Genomic DNA, 15270 nt, shown 5'->3' with positions numbered 1-15270 from the left:
TATATATAGAAAAAATTAGCCAGGCATGGTGGCACAAGTGACATAGGGATTCTGAGATGACAACGCTGCAGAAAAAACAAAAGCAGATTGTACGATTTTAGATAGAAGGACAGGGAGGTCCTCTCTGTGAAGGTGACATTAAGTACATACTTTACATAGGTAAAGGCATGAGCAACGTGGATATCTGGAGGAAGAATGAGCTGGGCAGGGGAGGGCATATGCAAAGGCCCTGAGGCAGGGGGGAGGCTGGAGTGTAGAAGGAGCACCAGGGAGGCCAGTGTGCAGTGTGGCTGGAGCAGAGCGGATGGAGGGGAGAGAGGAGGAGGGCAGAGAGGTAATGGAGTCAGGTGGAACAGGGTCATGAAGACTATTGTCAGGGCTTTTATTCTAAGTGAGGTGGGAGCCACGGGAGGTTCTTGAGCAGAGCAGCAGCATGACCAGACGCAGGTTGAGCAGGCTCCCTCCCAGTGCCGTGTGGGGCACAGGCTGCCAGGGAGCCCAACACGCAGGCTACTGCAAGGGTCCAGGCACAGGATTCGGGGTTTGAACCAGGGTGGTAGCAGGAGGGTTGCTGGGAAGTGGTTGCATTCTAGATATTTGGAAGGTCAGGCTGCCGGGCCTTGCTGCTGCAGCAGATACAGAGAGAGAGACAGAGATCAAGCAGTTTGGGGCCTAAGAAACCGCAGGCTGGAGCTGCCCTGCGTGGATGAGATGCAGCGGGGAGGCCAGAGGGTCAGGGGCCAGTCTGCCCCCAGGACGCTCACAGCTGGGCCGCAGGATCCCAAAGAGGCCCCAACCCAGGCTTGGCACACAAGGGAGGCTCGGAGCGCGGGGCCTTGCGAACACCCAGCAGGTACCACCGTCCTCGTCTGCAGGGGCGGGAAACGGAGGCGGGGGAGGCTGGGCGACTGCCCCACGGTCACGCGGCAGGGAGGCGGCTCCAGGCCAGGTCCCACGGAGCAGGAGCCAGAGCCCTGAGCTCACCAGGAGCCGCAGGTGCTGGCTGTGCCGGCCAGGGAGGCAAACAGAGGTGAGAGCTGCCTGTTCCTCCGGGGCGTGAAAACAACCGTCAGCACCCCCGCCTCCCGGAGCCAAGGACAGCGGCTTGGGCCACGCTCGGGGACACGTCCCAGGCAGGCTGTGATGTAACAGAGCCCGGCCGCGGAGACCAGGGAGGCACTTGCTTGGGGTTTCCCAGCCAAGCAAGGGTTTCTGCTCCCCTCCTGGAACCCTGGGCTCTGCGTTCTTTTTTTTTTTTAAGACAGTCTCACTTTGTGCCCAGGCTAGAGTGAGTGCCATGGCGTCAGCCTAGCTCACAGCAACCTCAAACTCCTGGGCTCAAGCAATCCTCCTGCCTCAGCCTCCCGAGTAGCTGGGACTACAGGCATGCACCACCGTGCCCGGCTAATTTTTTCTACATATATTAGTTGACCAACTAATTTCTTTCTATTTATAGTAGAGACGGGGTCTCGCTCTTGCTCAGGCTGGTTTCGAATTCCTGACCTTGAGCAATCCACCTAGGATTACAGCCGTGAGCCACCACGCCCGGCCTCCCAGCAGGTTTTTTTGTTTGTTTTTTTGTTTTTGTTTTGTTTTGTTTTCTTTCTTTTTAGGCCCATTCATGTACTTGTAGCCAGCAGTTTTTTATACGTTCAAAAGCGAAGAGGTACGTGGACAGCAGAGTGCATGCATGGATGAGCGCATAAACAAAACGTGGTCTACCCTGGGGTGGGACATCAGTCATCGGGAAGAGGAATGAAGCACGGACTCAGGCCCCCACGTGGGTGGACCCTGAGAACACCACGCCACGTGAGAGAAGCCGGACGCAGAGGACCGCACACTGCACGATTCCGTTTACACGAAATGACAAAAGCACGGGGCAAAGCCACGGAGGGAACACAGATGGGTGGTTGCCAGGGGCTGGGGGGAGGGGAGGAGGGTTTCTTTTTGGGGTGATGAAAAACCCCTAAAATCAATACTCTGTCCATGGGTGAATTGTATGGTATGTGAATTATAGCTCCATTGAGTTATTAAAAAATGGATATGCCCAGACAGAAAATCAAAGACAGTGATATACATTATTTTGTCTTTTCCCCTCTTTTTGGTTCTTACATGCTCAGTTTTTTTACTGATACATCGTTGCTGAAGCAGACGGAACAACGCATGGAGAGCTAAGGAGTTAGCCGTCTTGTCCTTGTCCCTAGCACTTGCAGCTCCAAACCTGCCCCCGCCTGTATCCCGCCATGACACGGAGTGTAAATTAACTCGACGCTACGAGAGAGCTAATGGCTGTCTTCCCTCGGTTCCCCGCCCCGACTGTGGGGACAGCCCCACGTGGAGATAGCATCCAGTGCCTAAATCTGCGCCCCCCGAGTGTGGCCCCCTCCGCCCTCCCCATTGCCCGTGTCTCGCTGCCACCTGCCACCTGGTGCTCTCGGCGGCTTTGCTCAACCTCGGAGCCTGTCCCCCGCCTGTGACGCGGGCTCCACGCGCCCATTCCCGAGGATGTCCGGGGCGCAAGGGAGACCCCACCCAGCAGACACGGGGCTTGGGATCGGGCACCCGCAGGTGCTCCGGCCGTGTGCGTGCTGGCTGTATGCACCCGTACACACGTGAGCTTCTCGCTGCCCACGTGTCCCCCGCTTTGCCACCCCATGTCCCCAGCGCATGGCTGTGCACGTCCCACTGGGGAGGGGGCTTGGGGGTGCTGCGGAAGGCCAGCGGGGACAGCGAGGAGACAGCTTGTCCCGAAGAGGGGGTGGCTGTGCAGGCTTGTTTGTGCCCTGGCCGTCCTCCGTCTCATCGATATTCTCGTCCCGGCCAGCTTCACAAGACAGCTTTGTTGAGGGGGCCGGGAGGAGAGCTGGCAGCCACCGCGGGAGGTGTGTGTGTGTGAGAGAGAGAGAGAACCACCCTGTGGACAGACAGACCGCGCAGCTGAGGACAGGAGGCCTGGCGTGGGGCATGGGCAGTGTTCAGACGCAAGACTTCCCACCTCTGCAGCGACGATGATGATGGTTGGTGGTGATGGCTGCCCACGCTTGCTGAGCACTCACCAGCCCCAGCCCCTCCCATGCACACATTGTTTCCAGTCATCCGAGCCCGGGAGGGAGGCGCCCTCATCACCCCATTTTACCAATGAGCAAACAGAGGCTCCAGGGGGCAAAGCAACTTGCCTGTTGCCACCTGGCCGGTAAACAGAGCCAGGATTGGAATCCGGCCCCTGCGTCTTCCCCACCTGCCCCTTCATGCCCTAAGGTCACAAAAGGATGGCAGGGGAGGCAATGAAGAAAGGTGACAAGGAACTGTGTTTGGGTTGCCGCTGTGGGAGTCAGACTGCTGGGTTCCAGTCCCAGCTCCTCTCTCACGGCCTGCGTGACCTGGGGCAAGTGACACGCCCATGTGCCTCGGCTTCCCTTTCTGCAGGATGGGGATAACAATAGTAGCCACCTCCTGTGTGGTCTGTACCTTGCTCGGGGCTCAGTGGCTGCTAGACGTTCTGGCTTGAGTATCCTCGTTGCTTCTTGGGCAGCTACTACACCCAAGCCCATGCTGGCGACTTTAAGTGCATTATCACACGTGATCTTCATGCAATCCTCCTAAGGCTCCTTGGGAAGTAGGTATTGTTCCCATTTGCAAGGGGGAAACTGAGGATGGGAAAGGGGAGTGGAAACGGGTGGGGGGGTGTGTGGGAAAGACAGGGAAGCTGGGGGAGAGAAGCTGGCCAGCTTCCCACTCCGCTCCTGGGAGCCCCGGGCCAGGGGGCGGGGCCCGGAGGGGGCGTGGCCGGCCCCAGGGCCCTATTGGCTGCCCGGAGGCGCTGGGGGAATAAATCCCAGGCCGGTGGCCCCGGGAACATTCAGCAGACAGACGTCTACCGTCCCTCCATCTCTCCATCTCTCCGTGGGCCTCCTACCCAGCCAATCCCGCCTCCCTGCTCGCTCTGTCCGGCCGCCCGGCTCGATCGCCTGTGCCCAGTAAGTGGACCCCACCCGCCGCCTCGCCCCAGGACTGGCCCGTGGTTTCCCAGGGGAACCGGGGAAGACAGAAAGAGTCATAAAAGCCCATGCTTTGGAGCCAGATGGGCTGAGTTTGCATTTGGTCCTGTGCCTCAGTTTCCTCGTCCGTAAAATGGGGATAACAGTAGAACCTTCCTCCCAGAGTGGTTGTGAGGGTAGAACGAGATACGCGCTTAAAGCGCCCAGCCCACGTTTACTAATAGTTCTTTTTTTTTTTTTTTTTTGAGACAGGGTCTCACTCTGTGGTCCAGGCTAGAGTGAGTGCCGTGGCGTCAGCCTAGCTCACAGCAACCTCAAACTCCTGGGCTTAAGCTAATTTTTTCTGTATATTTTTAGTTGGCCAAATTAATTTCTTTCTATTTATAGTAGAGATGGGGTCTCACTCTTGCTCAGGCTGGTTTCAAACTCCTGACCTTGAGCAATCCGCCGGCCTCGGCCTCCCAGAGTGCTGGGATTACAGGCGTGAGCCACCGCGCCCGGCCTGATAGTTCATATTTACTGAGCACTCACTGCATGCCAACTTGAGAGAGGTGGTGACTTCCTGCGGGCCTCGCTCAGGCAGGCGTGCCTGGACAACCTCCTCTTCCAAGTCGTGCGTTCTGCGGGGCAGGTGGGACCCGAGGGCCGGGCACGGGTAACAGGTGCCCGCTGTACAGGGAGCGGGGCAGAGGGTGGGGGTGCCTGCAGCGGGAGCCGGGACCCCTTACTGTAAAGCAGCGGATGGCACCACCAGGCACAGGGTGGGAAGGGCTTCCCAAAGCCACCTGAAAGGGGCGTCCGACCAGGAGTCCTCCCTGAGGACGGGGCTTGGTGACCGGCACAGGGCTTTCATGCCCAGTCAGTCAGGGGTGGCATTGTTTTGGGGGGTCAGGGGTGTCATTTTGGGGGAGGTAACCTCTGGGAGACAAAAGTTAATTCAAACAGTTTTGGGGATGCCCTGCTTTGGAGTGCCCCAGTCTCTTTTTATTTTTTTATATTTTGAGACAGAGTCTCACTCTGTTGCCCAGGCTAGAGTGAGTGCGGGAACCAGCCCACGCAGGCTCAAGAGAGCAGGCTGCGCCCGTCTCTTCCCAGCCCCTCACTGGCGGTTTGACCTTGGCCGTGGTAGGTGCACACACGTCATGGAAGCTGGCGCAAGCCGTGAATCGGGGCTTCCCTTTCCTTTGGAGAGTTGATTGCTAAACATTTGCCAGCACGCCGCGGCTTGGAAGTCACATAGCGTCACTTCCACCGCAGTCACCCGAGCCCAGGGCTCGAGGGCAGAAAACCTAGACCCCCGCCTCTCACTGCGAAAGGCAACCGCGCCCTATGAGAGGTGCCTGGGGACCAGAGAGCTTGCAGAGGCCACCCTGGAAAACGCAGCCTGAGCCGGCGCCCCACCAGGAGAGGAGGGCAAAAGCACTACCTCCTGGGAGGAGTAAATGAATTAATAGCTGTGAAACTCAACGCAGTGACTGGCGCATGGCAATCACTTCACACGTGGTCATCCAATACTATAATAATTATTATACAAATTAATGACAATGAAAGAGCTTGTCCTAACTGGATGCTGGACTTTCCAAGGTTAGTTTTTTTTTTTTTTTTTTTTTTGAGACAGAGTCTCGCTCTGTTGCCCAGGCTAGAGTGAGTGCCGTGGCGTCAGCCTAGCTCACAGCAACCTCAATCTCCTGGGCTCAAGCGATCCTCCTGCCTCAGCCTCCCAAGCAGCTGGGACTACAGGCATGCGCCACCATGCCCGGCTAATTTTCTATATATATTAGTTGGCCAATTAATTTCTTTCTATTTATAGTAGAGACGGGGGTCTTGCTCTTGCTCAGGCTGGTTTCGAACTCCTGAGCTCGAGCAATCCGCCCGCCTCCGCCTCCCAGAGTGCTAGGATTACAGGCGTGAGCCACCGCGCCCGGCTTCAAGGTTAGTTTTTTTAAAGAGTTTGTATTTAAATAAGTAACATAGGCGCATGGTAAAACATGCAAGCTGCACAAAAGGGCTGCAGCTGTCCCCAGAGGCCACCGCCTGACAGTTTCTTATATGTTTCCTGAGATGCCCTGTGCACGTGGAAGCACGTGGATTTGCATGCGTGTGTATGTCCCTGCATGTTTTTGCACAAAGGGACTATTCCTGGTGTCCTGCCTTTGCTATGTCCAGGTAACCATCTTGTAGTAATAGTTCATTCTCAATGAGAACGTGCAAATCCGCCTCCACGTCCTGACTTCCGAGAGTTGCGAGGTCTGGATGTTATTTCGGTGTGTAGGGGATGCAGGAGTTGGGGGGGGGGGTCATCCTTGCCCCAGTGCTCCAGCTGAGGGAGCTGAGGCTCTGGGGGATTACCTATCTGATGTCACATGGTGAGTAGGTGGCCCCCCTCGAGATTTGAACCCTGGTCCCCAGGACGCAGTCTGGGTGGTGAAGGAAGGGGTGGCAGCGGCCGGCACCAGGGCCAGCACTCCCGACCCTCCGGGTCTCCTTCCTCCCCCAGCCATGACGTCCGGAGAGCCCCTGCACATGAGGACGCCCATCCGGGACAGCATGGCCCTGTCCAAAGTGGCCGGCACCAGCGTCTACCTCAAGATGGACAGTGCCCAGCCCTCTGGCTCCTTCAAGATCCGGGGCATCGGGCACTTCTGCAAAATGGTATGGGCGGGGTCTGCGGCGTCCTTTCAGGGTGGGGCGGGGCGGGGAGGTGACAGGCAGGGCCCGTGCTGGGTGAAATGACAGGAGTTCCAGGGCCGCCCCTGAGCGCCCACCGTTAGGGCCTCCTCCGGTTAAGGGGTCAGGAGGGTCCCTACGGTCCCATCCCAGAGCCGTCTGTCGCCTCCTTCCCCCACCCTTCCCCGAGCCAGTCTCTTTGGGGAGACGAGAGGAGAACAAATTCCAAGTGAGGGAAGAAGAGGCTGGTGTCAATCGGAACCACGGAAGGTGTTCCAGGCGGGAGGGAGAAGGCAGGCAGGCGAAGGCCAGGCGGTGGGCCTGACTGTCCCCTCTTGTCCCTGCAGTGGGCTGAGCGAGGCTGTGAGCATTTCGTCTGCTCCTCGGGTAAGTGCCCCGCGCCCCTCCCGCCCTCTGCTGCGTGTCCGGGCCAGGCTTCCCAGCCACGAGCCAGCAGTCCCCAGCTGGGGATTCCGGGGGAAGCCAGGGGTCACCCGGGATTGGGGCAGAGTCCAGAGCCCTAAGTGGCCCCCAGAGCCTCCTGCACTGACGCGCTCCCCACCCCCACCCCTGGCAGCGGGCAACGCAGGCATGGCGGCTGCCTATGCCGCCCGGAAGCTGGGCGTCCCCGCCACCATCGTGGTGCCCAGCACCACGCCCGCACTCACCATCGAGCGGCTCAAGAACGAAGGCGCCACGGTCAAGGTGGTGGGCGAGGTGAGTGCTGACCCGGGGCTCGGGCCGCAGAGGGCGCCGGCTCTCCCCAGGGCCTCACCCTGCCGCCCCCCTGTGGCCTTGCAGACATTGGACGAAGCCTTCGAGCTGGCCAAGGCCCTGGCGAAGAACAACCCAGGCTGGGTCTACGTCTCCCCGTTTGATGACCCCCTCATCTGGTACGTGGTGCGGGTGGCACTGGGCCCGCCATCGTGCACAGCGGCTGCACACACGTGCACAGACCCACTGGGCGCACGCCATCATGTGCAAGCATGCACGCACGCGCAGACACCACGGCAGGGACACACACTGCCCGCGCTGCCCAGAAGCAGACGCTGGGACAAAGCTCTCGGGGGCAGCGGCTTATTTGGGTGGAGGGTCAGTGGGGAGATGGGGCCAGAAGGGACCGACCAGGGCAGCTGTCGCGGGCAGGTGACTGCTGCGGGCAGCTGGAGCCCAATCCCTTGGGCCCCTGGGAGCCAGCGCAGAGGGCGAGCTGCGGAGCCTTCCCTCCCGCGAGACGGAGTTGGGACGTTTACACGACGCCACCGTCATCAGCCGAGGGCTGCTCTGGGGGTGCCACCTCCTGGCACTGCCAGCTGCCCTGTTTGTGGGCAGCTCCGGTGGCCAGAGAAAGCCTTCGGGTAGATGCAGACGCCGGCAGCTGGAAGTCTAGGTGGAACCAGCGGAGGGGCCTGGGATGAGGCCGGGTGCAAACCCGAGCTGGCGTGTCCCGGGCCCGCCTGGTGTCTGCGGGGAGCCCAGCCCTGACCTGCCACCCTCCCCCGCCCTCCAGGGAAGGCCACACTTCCATCGTGAAGGAGCTGAAGGAGTCCCTGGGCGCGAAGCCCGGGGCCATCGTGCTGTCGGTGGGCGGCGGCGGGCTGCTGTGCGGAGTGGTCCAGGGGCTGCAGGAGGTGGGCTGGGGGGACGTGCCCATCATCGCCATGGAGACCATTGGCGCCCACAGCTTCCACGCCGCCACCGCTGCGGGCAAGCTCGTCTCCCTGCCCAAGATTACCAGGTGAGCAGCTGGAGCGCCTCCTCGGGTGTCCCGCAAGCATGGGGGACACACTGGCCTCAAGGTGGATCCCAGTGTCAGCCCCATTTTACAGGTGAGGAAACTGAGGCTTTGGTCGCTTGCCCAGAGTCACACAGCCAGTGAGTGGTACAGCGGGGACTGGAACCCAATCTGCATGAGACTCTGTACCATGTCACACTTTCTCACATGGCAAGTCTACTGCTAATCATCTATTGAGTTTCTCTGCGTCGGGGTTTACACACCCCATTAACTTGCCAACTATCTACTGAGCCCCTAATACGTACAAGACACCGGCTGACCCTGGGGAGAGAGTGGTGAGTAACAGCGCCTGCTCCCAAGGCTCGTCTCACAGCCCAAACCGTTCACAGACGGTGTTTAATTAGGGTTAGGCTTTGGCCTCACTACACAGAAGCCCGAAATAGCAGTGGCTTAAACAGGATTGAACTTTATTTCTCTCATATATAAAAAAATAAATCTAGCCAGGCGCAGTGGCTCACACCTGTAATCCTAGCACTCTGAGAAGCCGAGGCGAGCGGATTGCTCGAGGTCAGGAGTTCGAAACCAGCCTGAGCAAGAGCAAGACCCCGTCTCCACCATAAATAGAAAGAAATTAATTGGCCAACTAATATATATAGAAAAAATTAGCTGGGCATGGTGGCGCATGCCTGTAGTCCCAGCTACTCGGGAGGCTGAGGCAGCAGGATTGCTTGAGCCCAGGAGTTTGAGGTTGCTGTGAGCTAGGCTGACGCCATGGCACTCACTCTAGCCTGGACAACAAAGTGAAACTCTGTCTCAAAAAAATAAAAAATAAAAAAATAAATCTAGAGGTGGACAGTCCAGGGGCAATTCCATGAAGTCAGGGTCCCAGGGCCCTTGAGTTTATTGCCCCACCATCCTTAGCATGCGTGCTTATGGCCCACAACAGCTGCCTGAGTGCTGACTATTGGACACATCCCATCTTGCAGGAAGGAGAAAGCAAGGGCAGAAGGCTTTCTTTCTTTCTTTTTTTTTTTTTTTTTTTTTTTTGAGACAGAGTCTCACTCTCTCTACTGCTCAGGCTAGAGTGCCATGACATCGGCTTAGCTCACAGCAACCTCAAACTCCTGGGCTCAAGCAATCCTGCTGCCTCAGCCTCCTGGGTAGCTAGGACTACAGGCATGCGCCACCATGCCTGGCTAATTTTTTCTCTATATTTTTAGTTGGCCAATTCGTTTCTTTCCATTTTTAGTAGAGACGGGGTCTCGCTCTTGCTCAGGCTGGTCTCAAACTCCTGACCTTAAGCAATCCTCCCGCCTCGGCCTCCCAGAGTGCTAGGATTACAGGCGTGAGCCACCGCGCCTGGCCTATGCCCCAACCTTTAAAGACAGACACAAACACACTTCCACTTACCTCTCATTGGCCAGAACTTGGTCACATGACCACACCTAGCTGCAAGTGAGGCTGGCAGGTGTCTATACAGGCATCCACATGGGCAGCTAGCAGGGACGTTGGGGCAGACAACAGGCTCTGCGGTAGCTAGGAGAGGACCGGATCCAGGTAAGAACTTCTGGATTCCTGAGCCCGGTAACCGGGAGCTGCTGTGTTGGCCTCTGGCTGAGTGCCTGCCGGGAGCCACGTGCTGCCCAAGGGTGACGGGCCAGGCCATCAAGACGCTATGGGCCAGGAGGGAGGCGACAGGGGAGCTGGGCCGGGAAAAGGCCCAGTGGTCCCTCGGGGAGGCCGGGGAGGGCATCCGCCCACTGGGCACCAGTGCCGGTGCTGGGGTTACGCGGACCCTGCCCCCGCGCCTCCACTCCCTAGCCACGCGACCTCGGGCAAGCGACCGTACACTCTCTGCCTCTGTTTCCCCTTCTATAAAATGGAACCAATTGGTAACAGCAAAAACTGTCCTGATCGCTAACTAACGCTTATGAAGTGCTCGGCGCCCAGCACTTTCTCAAGAAGTCCTCCCTGTTCGTGGCCCCTGGCTCTGTTTCCTCCACCCTCACGCCCTTCTCTGTCCCCACCTCTCCCAGTGTTGCCAAGGCCCTGGGCGTGAAGACCGTGGGAGCCCAGGCCCTGAAGCTGTTCCAGGAACACCCCATCTTCTCCGAGGTTGTCTCGGACCAGGAGGCTGTGGCTGCCATCGAGAAGTTTGTGGGTATGTGCCAGGAGATCCCATTTTTCCCCAAATTTTCTTCCCAGTTCTTTCTCCGATCCCTGCCTGGAACATCCCGTTAATGGAAGATAATATAATTCAGTGTAGAAACAGAAAACCGAAAGCCACAAATGAAGAAGTAAGGTCGATAACTATGACAGCAGTGAACAATAACTGAATATTTAAAATGTTGAGTCTGAGCTTCCTGGTAGCCAGAGTGAAAAAGAACAGCAAGGGACTCAGAGTCGGACTCAGAGGTGGGTCTCTAACTAGGCTGGACTCTTTCTGGGTTCAGCCTAGAGGACAGGGATGGCAGGGGAAAAAAAAGTCCTGGCATAATGGCTCACACCTCTAATCCCAGTACTTTCGAAGGCTGAGGTGAGAGGATCACTTGAGGCTAGAAATTTGTGACCAGACTGAGCAACATAGCTAGACCTTATCTCTACAAAAAAAATTTTTTTAATTAGCCAGGCACAGTGGCGCATGCCTATAGTCCCAGTTTCTTGGGAGGCTGAGAAAGGAGAATTGCTTAAGCCCAGGAGTTTGAGGTTACAGTGAGCTATGACTGCATCACTGCACCCCAGCCTGGGTGACAGAGTGAGATCCTTTCTCTAAAAGAAAAATGGTAGGCCGGGCGCGGTGGCTCACGCCTGTGACCCTAGCACTCTGGGAGGCCGAGGCTGGAGGATCACTCAAGGTCAGGAGTTAGAAACCAGCAAAAGCGAGACCCCCCGTCTCTACTAAAAAATATTGGCCAGCTAAAAATATATAGAAAAAATTAGCCGGGCATGGTGGCGCATGCCTGTCGTCCCAGCTACTCGGGAGGCTGAGGCAGGAGGATTGCTTGAGCCCAGGAGTTTGAGGTTGCTGTGAGCTAGGCTGACGCCACGGCACTCACTCTAGCCTGGGCAACAGAGCGAGACTCTGTCTCAAAAAAAAAAAAAGAAAAGAAAAAAGGTAGCATTTATTCTGCCACTTAATTCTCCTATATCCGCAGCTAGCTTAGCTAACCTGGTTAATCAACCATCCCACTACTCTTGCCCAGATGATACCTCAGAATCCTTCTCAACACAGTGCGCAGGCAATTCCGATCATCCTATCAGTGTTAGTGCTCACGATGCCCCCCAGGCCCTGAGTCTGTGGCCAGGGCACTGCCAAGCCCCCCAGTGGCCTGCCCGTCCCTCCCACCCTGGGGACCAGGCCCCCACCCTCACCGTGCCCCCTCTCGGCAGATGAGGAGAAGATCCTGGTGGAGCCGGCCTGCGGCGCGGCCCTGGCCGCCGTCTACAGCCGCGTGGTCCAGAAGTTGCAAGGGGAGGGCAAGCTCCGGGTGCCGCTGCCGTCCGTGGTGGTCATCGTCTGCGGGGGCAGCAACATCAGCCTGGCCCAGCTGCGCGCCCTCAAGGAACAGCTGGGCATGAAGAACGGGCTGCCCGAGTGAGGGCGCCCCGCCCACGTGTCCCCTCCTGACCAGGAGGCCCTGGAGGGGCTGGAGTTTTATCCAGGCCTTGTTGTAAATATCCTCGTTTGGTTGGAGCCTGCGGCCTGGGCCGGCGGGTGGGCTTCCACCGCCAGCCCACCGTGCGGACGGGCCGGTGGCCGGGGAGGCCGAGTTGGATCCTCGTATCTCCGTGACTGCTCTGCCCCTGTCCTTGGCCACTGCGCTAGGGTGACAACCGCCCACAAGTACGCCAGGTCCCCAGGGCTGGGTGGGTGGCAGGGACCTGCTCACAGCGGGAGGGGCCCCCTGGCTTCCCCCTGGGGAAGTGGACAGGGCCTCGGGCCCGGGGCGGACGTGCCGTCCCGGCCTTCCTCCAGGAAGCCCAACCCCCACCCTGGCTCGTTTTTCTAAGGTGCAAACTTTTTCACTGAAAATATGTATTTATGAAAAAAAAGATCCTTCTCTGAGTTTTTCCTTCTGCGCTGCCCTCCTTCCTCCCCCCAAGACTGCTCCGGCCCTGGCTCTAACCCGGCGCAGACCCCACTCACCCCCGACAGTGAGGCCCCAACTCCCGCTGGGCTTGTGTGCCGTGCCGGGAGGGGACGTCCTCACAGCACAGGGAGCGGGTGGCTACACAGAGGGACTCGGGTGGGAGGAAAGCCGCCTGCACCGAGGCATCCGGCTGCAGAGGCAGGTGGGGCGACCCCCCACACTGGAAGTCCTTCTGGGAGTCAGGTTTCATCCCAGGCCCGCTGGGAGCAGAGGGGTGCGCAAACTGACGCCGGACACCATCTCACGGACAAGGAAGGGGTGGGTGGACTAGAGCTCAATGTCCTGCAAACCCTCTCGAAACACGGAGCCTTCTCTTGAGACAAAAGTTTGAGTGGGAGCCCACGTCTTCGGGATCAAAGAGGACTTGCCGGGGCTGGCTGCAGGGTCGGAGGGACCCCACACACACCAACCACCGCTCGGAATGTCCCCTCACCACCTATAGCAGCTTCTAGGGCTCTTTTGGGGGGCCCCCAAGTTCAAAGTGAAGTTTAAGAACCATGCTGATCAGCTGACCAGACAGAGCCTTGGCCTTCATGGGGGGCAGACCCCCAGATGCACCTGGAGCCGCCATCCTGACGCTGAGGATTGTGGGAAACTCCCAGCAGGGGCCGGGGGATGCTGCCTTCATGGCTGCCTCTGTGAAGTGGGTCTTGCCTTTGCCCGGGCAGCGGACGTCCCAGCGGGAGACCAGTGGCGGGAACCCCCACACTCTGTTCAGAGCGCCTGGCGTCCTGACCAATCCCGCCTCCCAGGAAGCCACAAGAGGGGCCAGAATCGTTCTGGGGAATAACCAGAGTGACCCTTTGCTCATCCACCTGCCAAGTGGGTCTCACAGAAGCCCCAACCTCAGGACCGGCTGCGAAAATTCAGCGACAGGCACACAGCAGGTGTGACCCCAGTTCCGCCCGCACCACCACCGCAAGGAGCCGAGGAAGGAGGGCGGGGCCCCCAACCCTGCTCTAGAGACTCTGGGGCACGTCCTTTACCGCCCCACGCCTCCTCCCCTCTGAACACGCGCAGATCCCAGCCCTCCCAGCCAGCAGGCTGTCCCCAGATCCCAGCCCTCCCAGCCAGCATGCTGTCCCCAGATCCCAGCCCTCCCAGCCAGCAGGCTGTCCCCAGATCCCAGCCCTCCCAGCCAGCAGGCTGTCCCCAGATCCCAGCCCTCCCAGCCAGCAGGCTGTCCCCAGATCCCAGCCCTCCCAGCCAGCAGGCTGTCCCCAGATCCCAACCCTCCCAGCCAGCATGCTGTCCCCAGATCCCAGCCAGCAGGCTGTCCCCACGATGAACAGGCTCGGGTAGGAAAACGCTCTCTGGGGAGCTGGGAAGGCACCAGCAGAAAGTCCGTTTCCAAGCCTGAAGCTGCGGGTTCCCAGATGGCAGGGACGGTGACGATACAGGGAGGAGGGACAGCAAACCCAGCCCCGGCCTCCGTCCGTGCTTTGTGTTCTCCACAGCGTTCACCAGCAGGGCACACGCGGCACGTTTGTTTATTGTGTCTGCTGAGAGCAGGGGGTCTTTGCAGCGCTTGTTATGAGCAACCCCGGGACCACGAACCGAGGCTCGATAAGCATTTGCTAATGAATGAATGCTGAGGGGCCCTGTGCGGGCTGCAAAACACCCCCCAGGGAAATGCTGCTCACATCGTGACCCCATTTTACAGGTCAGGTTACCAAGGCTCGGAGAGGTTGAGTCCATAGTTAACAACTGGGTGCTTTCCTCCCCCCAAGCACACAGCACTGGGACAGTGTGCGAGAGACAGCAGACGGGGAGGCGTCTGTACCTCACAGCACCATTTAGGGAGGTCTTGGTGGTTAACAGGGCCCCAGAAGAGGACCCAGAACATCGGGATGGATGGATGGCTGAATGGATATGAATGGATGATGGATGATGAATGGAAAACGAACAGACAGATATTCACGGGTGGGTGGGCGGGTAGATGGACGGAGGGCTGGATGGGTGACAGATGGGTGGATGGATGGATGGAAGATGGATGGGTAGATGAGTGAAGGCGTGTGGGCGGATGGGTGGATAAATAAGTGGATGGACAGAAGTTAGTGAGTGGATGGGTGGACGGATGGATGGAAGACAGACAGATATGGATGGGTGGGTGGAAGACGGATGGATATGGATGGGTGGGTGGATAAATAAGTGGATGGACAGAAGTTAGTGAGTGGATGGGTGGACGGATGGATGGAAGACAGACAGATATGGGTGGGTGGGTGGAAGACGGATGGATATGGATGGGTGGGTGGATAAATAAGTGGATGGACAGAAGTTAGTGAGTGGATGGGTGGACGGATGGATGGAAGACAGACAGATATGGATGGGTGGGTGGAAGACGGATGGATATGGATGGGTGGGTGGGCAAATAAGTGGATGAACAGACGTTAGTGAGTGGATGGGTGGACGCATGGATGGATGGAGGATGGAAGACGGATGGATATGGATAGGTGGGTGAAGACAGATGGGTGGATGGGTGAAGGCGTGTGGGCGGATGGGTGGGTGGGTGGATAAATAAGTGGATGGACAGAAGTTAGCGAGTGGATGGGTGGACGGATGGATGTGGCATGAGTGGACAGATGGATGGAAGACGGACGGATGGTGGGGCTGTGCAGATGGGTGGGCAGGTGGGCTGGCAGGTGCGTGAATGCACAGGGCGGACAGAAGCTGGACAGGACGACGCACGGGACGTGGTGCAAACCCAAACCTGAGAGGA

At 58.4% G+C, this 15270-nt stretch overlaps 1 protein-coding gene across 3 annotated transcripts; it reads left to right on the top strand.

The window, feature by feature from the left end:
• Positions 1 to 3848: 3848 nt before the first annotated feature.
• On the top strand, positions 3849 to 12474 carry SDS (serine dehydratase). Of its 3 annotated transcripts, none has more exons than XM_012752250.2 (9): positions 3849 to 3977; positions 5027 to 5123; positions 6496 to 6650; positions 7013 to 7052; positions 7243 to 7382; positions 7467 to 7558; positions 8176 to 8403; positions 10437 to 10561; positions 11791 to 12474. In XM_012752250.2, the coding sequence occupies exons 3-9, from the start codon at positions 6498 to 6500 to the stop codon at positions 11997 to 11999; spliced, it is 987 nt and encodes a 328-aa protein (XP_012607704.2). In that variant the 5' UTR covers positions 3849 to 3977; positions 5027 to 5123; positions 6496 to 6497; the 3' UTR covers positions 12000 to 12474. The 3 variants fall into 3 exon arrangements, with proteins under 3 accessions (XP_012607704.2, XP_012607702.2, XP_012607703.2); XM_012752249.2 differs by having other exon boundaries at positions 3852 to 3977; positions 5007 to 5123; XM_012752248.3 differs by lacking the exon at positions 5027 to 5123.
• The last annotated feature ends 2796 nt before the right edge of the window (positions 12475 to 15270 follow it).

This window comes from Microcebus murinus, chromosome 22 (assembly GCF_040939455.1).
Source record: "Microcebus murinus isolate Inina chromosome 22, M.murinus_Inina_mat1.0, whole genome shotgun sequence".
Lineage (NCBI taxonomy): Eukaryota > Metazoa > Chordata > Mammalia > Primates > Cheirogaleidae > Microcebus > Microcebus murinus.
The sequence above is the reverse complement of the archived record's forward strand: the minus strand, read 5'-3'. Positions and strand labels throughout refer to the sequence as shown.

What these genes read in the sequence shown, in the direction of transcription:
- SDS (XM_012752248.3), top strand. Translation starts at nt 6,498, where the DNA reads ATGACGTCCGGAGAGCCCCTGCACATGAGGACGCCCATCCGGGACAGC. An exon ending in TCGGGCACTTCTGCAAAATG is followed by an intron (nt 6,651 to 7,012) that starts GTATGGGCGGGG and finishes TTGTCCCTGCAG; the next exon opens with TGGGCTGAGCGAGGCTGTGA. An exon ending in GCATTTCGTCTGCTCCTCGG is followed by an intron (nt 7,053 to 7,242) that starts GTAAGTGCCCCG and finishes CACCCCTGGCAG; the next exon opens with CGGGCAACGCAGGCATGGCG.